The following is a 4,564-nucleotide window of genomic DNA, read 5'->3' on the forward strand; positions in this document are numbered from 1 at the left end:
TATACAAATCACATGAAATATACAAATGACAATATCCACAGCAAACAAAACTATAGTTATGAAACATAATTTATCAAAACAATAACTATAAGACGTTATTGTAACCATTATATTTGTCATTTTTGAATTTTTCTCTTTTCAATACACTCTACTAAACGATTCCATTAAAATGACGAATAATTTCAATCAAAAACCATAGATATACTCGAATCGGGTCGGGTCGGGTCACCGAGTAGCAAAGGGTTGGGCTAGGTGTTCAGATCTCAAAGTAAAAAGGCTTACTTCTCGCCGTTTAGGGTTTTACATCTCTCTTTTCCCCAAAACCAAATTTCTGCGTCTCTCTCACAAATTTTCTCAGCCATGACTGCTCAATCTCAAGAAGAGCTCTTAGCCGCTCATCTCGAACAACAGAAGCTTGAAGTAATTTTCCTTGTCCCTCTCCTCATATAGAGGACTTGAACTGTAGATACAAAGTTCTGTTTTTTTTTAAATATGTTTTTCTGTTGATTTAATCGTTAGGTAGAGTAGTTTTTTTTGTTAAAATGATCAGTAATTGTTCGATTTTTAGTTTGGAAGGTTCGTTTTTTTGCCTGAGATTTATGTCGTGTTTTGTGATGTTTTTATTATGCTGAGTGTACACTGTGTGTTGCTGTTGTTATACTGAATGGTTGTGTTGCTACTGTGTATGTTGAGTGACCAGACGAATTGGCAAGATAAAATTGAACTTTTGAGCAAAGATCTGTTAATATTAGTATTACTTTAGTAGTTTATTGTTATTCGTTTTGGATTATTTTTTTATTGTTTTGTTGTATGCTGATTGCTGTGTTAGTTTGTTGTAGCTACTGTGTTCCCTTTAGTATTGTTTTGTCAATGACTATCGGGAATAGCTACTCTACCTTTCAAGCCACGGACTCGGCTAGTGGATACACTGGGTTTATTGATATTTTTGTAGTAGAAGTTTGAGGTTTGTTCATAGGTTTCTGAGTGTTCTGGGTGCAATTGGCAAGGTGTTTGTTTGCTTGCAAATTGAAAAGAAATAAAGATATGTAAAAAGACTAGTGGTTCCTGATTTTCTGCCATTATTTTAGATGGCCTCTCCATTATTTTTCAGCGTAGCTGTCAGCATACTGCTATCGTCCTCTTTTATCTGGGTTGGACGGGCAATGTGATCAAGCTCTCGCAGGCCGACCCCATTTTTCTTGGGGGCTAAAGCTTAGTTGTTTTGTTTATGTATTAGTATATTAAGTTACTTTTCTGGGTATTATAACTTACAGACGCATTGGGAGGCTGTTTAATTTTTCAGAAATGGGTTATGTAAGAAAGATTTGGAAAACAACTACTAATTTGCTTGTCCAACACTTTCTTCAGTGAAATTTGTATCTTTGTTTTAAAAAAAAATCAAAGTTTGAATCTTTTGAGATTACTAGCACAATAAGTAGGGTTATAAAATTTATTAACAGATGCATAAAGAAAGAAGGAAAATGGACGAAATTAAGCTTCTGTGGTCCATGTGCGTTATTGAAGTTATCAACTTTAAGTGTGTTCTCAATGTTTGTCTTAAAAGCAGCTTCTTTCAAGAGGGTGACAGTTTTTTGATCCTTGTGTAAGCTTATAGAGTTTTTACTCCCTTCTCTTGTAGTCTGAGGTACCAATCATCGAGGATGAAGAAGATGATGACGACGACGATGACGATGAGAAAGATGACGACGACGCTGAAGGTAAGTGTACAATAATTATTGACAATTCCGAGTCCTGATATGGTTTGTTTATTTTGACAGTTCATATTAGAATGGTATCAGTGCCAGCCACAGCGAGACACCCTTTATAAAGGAATTTCATCTGATACACTTCCACAAAAGTTTTTCTTATTTATCTGAGAGTATTTTTCTGACAGGACTACAACTTGAAAAAAATTTAATAATATCAATATGAGACAGGAAATGGTCTTAAAACCAACATAATCCTAGACCCTAACCCATGTGGAGTTGTGATAATGGACCCACACCTCTTGCATAAAATCCTGCGTAAGTTACTTTAGTGCCATTTCTTATAAGTATTTTAAGTATCCCCTCCTTGATTTTAGCAGACTGCTAAATCTCTCTTTAGCTGGTCCATAAACACCATTGCGGGGAACACTTTTGTCATCAGAAATTCTTTGGAAGGCAGTTTTCGAGTTGATCAAACTATTTTTCTGGGCAATTCTTAGAGTAACAGCGCCAATGCAGAAGTAGAGAAACTGAGCCTATGATTTGCTAAAGCTTGTTTTTGTTCTAATTGCTTGTAAGTTAAGTTAGGTACTTAGGTACATCTATTTATCAAATTGAAGGGAAGTGAATTATTCATGATTTTTAAGTTTAACACTTCCTGGTTAATTCCCGTCAGGCATTGATTTAGATTTATGTCAGATGGACATGGCATCTTGTCTGGGACAACAAATCCGTTGAACCGTCTGATCCAATCAGCAGACATGAGATTATTTGTCTATCCCCTAAAGATAGATAATATTTGAGATACAACCTGATATTATTGCTTTCCAATTCAGTTGATTATCAAAATGTTTCTTTTACTCTGAATAACTTTCTGAGATGTTATGAACTTAACTTGATAGCCTTCTAACCCCCCATATTTTGGATATAAGTGATCTAAAATTCGTACATTTTTATACTCAAGTGTTATTTTCCACAGATACAGTCACGCGACATGTCAATTGAAATAATCATATGTTATTTACATATTTGATAATGCATAAGTTATAAATCTTATTGAATAAACACTGGTGTTGGATCATAAGTTCTAATGTCAGAGGATTTGAGATAACCACAACCTAAAAGGGTCAATATGTATCAGAAGATTGGCTAGGGGTGCCTCCCTGTACCAAATGTCCTCCACAAAGGTTTGGTCAAGCTAAACCCATGTAAAAGAGAATGTATCAGTAAACAGAATCTAACATTAGTTATCATGGTCGCCTGTAAGCATCCTGTAGTTTATAAAAAGGATTATCAAGAACCAAGATTTAATCTTGTATGTATCATTTGTCTATATATTGGAGTGCTGCATGTTTTTCTCTGTTCAGATGCAACAGAAAGGCCATGAGAGTTGCTTATTCCCTGATTATTGTGTCAATACTTAAATGCTTATTGTTGTGGCCAGAACTTGGAGATGGTAGTGGCAGGTCGAAGCAGAGCAGGAGTGAGAAGAAGAGCCGAAAAGCTATGCTAAAGCTAGGAATGAAGCCAATCCCAGGTGTCAGCCGTGTAACTGTCAAGAAGAGCAAAAATGTAAGTTGACGTTATTATGCTCGCTTCCCTTTTCCTTTTATTCTCTATTTTTAAAATATATGTAAGTTGCTTAGAATAACTTTCTTCTGTTTCTTTTGTTTTTTTTTTCCCATTCAGATACTATTTGTCATCTCAAAACCAGATGTTTTCAAGAGCCCAAATTCAGACACATATGTCATATTTGGTGAAGCAAAGATTGAGGACTTGAGCTCACAGTTGCAGTCTCAAGCTGCAGAGCAGTTTAAGGCTCCTAATCTAAGCAACGTTATATCGAAGCCAGAGCCATCAACTGTTGCTCAGGATGACGAGGACGTTGATGAAACTGGCGTAGAACCAAAGGATATTGAGCTGGTGATGACTCAAGCAGGAGTTTCCAGACCCAAAGCCGTCAAAGCTCTCAAGGCCGCAGAGGGTGATATTGTCTCTGCTATCATGGAGCTTACAAACTAGGATTACTTTCCAAATCTTCTGAGCAGTGCTTTCTTTGGAAGTTTTAAAGATTTTGAGTTGCTGCTCCTTTTTATCTGCGCGTCCTGTTTATCTTACCGTCTTTATCTGTCGTTGTATACCAGATTGGATTGTTATGTAAGAGAGAAGGTCTAAACATTTGATGTGTCCCTTTCTGTCTCAACTAAATCTTGTTTCTGTGATGTGGTCTGCTTAGCCTTCCTGGTTTTCGAAATAAGCTGGGGAGAGAGTGTTTTTGGAAAATGATAGAGAGGTAACTTGTTAAATTTGAATGGGTCAAAATCAACAAATCGATTAATTTCCAGTTACGTGCAAAGTTTGGCATGTGATGTGTGGACATAGAATCGAGAAAAAAAAAATAAAGAAGAAATTTACAAATTGAACTTTTATGAATATATATAAAACGATACGTCATAAAGTATAAAATTCGAAATCAGAATAAATAGATCAAATGGAAGGAAGGACCATTTTTATAAAGAGTTATCCATCACACAAATGATATATATATTTTTTTCAAAAAACACAAATTATTATATCAACTTGTAATAAGCATGACATGATGCTTCAAATTTACAAAAATAACAATAATAATTCAATTTTAATAATTAGATAGCGATTGAAAATTGACTAAAAAGGACACGTCATTGCTCTTCTAACAAACAACTCCAAAAGTGGGCCTAAAAGTCTTTCTAAGTCAACAAACAGCCCAAATTTATTTCTATTTTTCTTTCCTAACTATACCACCACGTAAAATCGCGACGCGATAAATATTTAAATTGTATTTATATTCGGAAAATATATAAATATCTCTCTAAATT

General features: G+C 35.0%; 1 protein-coding gene across 1 annotated transcript; it reads left to right on the forward strand.

Moving 5' to 3' along the window:
* The first annotated feature begins 222 nt into the window (after positions 1–222).
* LOC101251235 (nascent polypeptide-associated complex subunit alpha-like protein 1) lies at positions 223–3,928 on the forward strand. The gene is made up of 4 exons (XM_004249283.4): positions 223–420; positions 1,640–1,718; positions 3,151–3,278; positions 3,396–3,928. Exons 1-4 carry the CDS (start codon positions 361–363, stop codon positions 3,726–3,728), a joined length of 600 nt encoding a protein of 199 aa, XP_004249331.1. The 5' UTR covers positions 223–360; the 3' UTR covers positions 3,729–3,928.
* The last annotated feature ends 636 nt before the right edge of the window (positions 3,929–4,564 follow it).

The sequence above is a fragment of the Solanum lycopersicum genome, chromosome 10 (genome assembly GCF_036512215.1).
Source record: "Solanum lycopersicum chromosome 10, SLM_r2.1".
NCBI lineage: Eukaryota > Viridiplantae > Streptophyta > Magnoliopsida > Solanales > Solanaceae > Solanum > Solanum lycopersicum.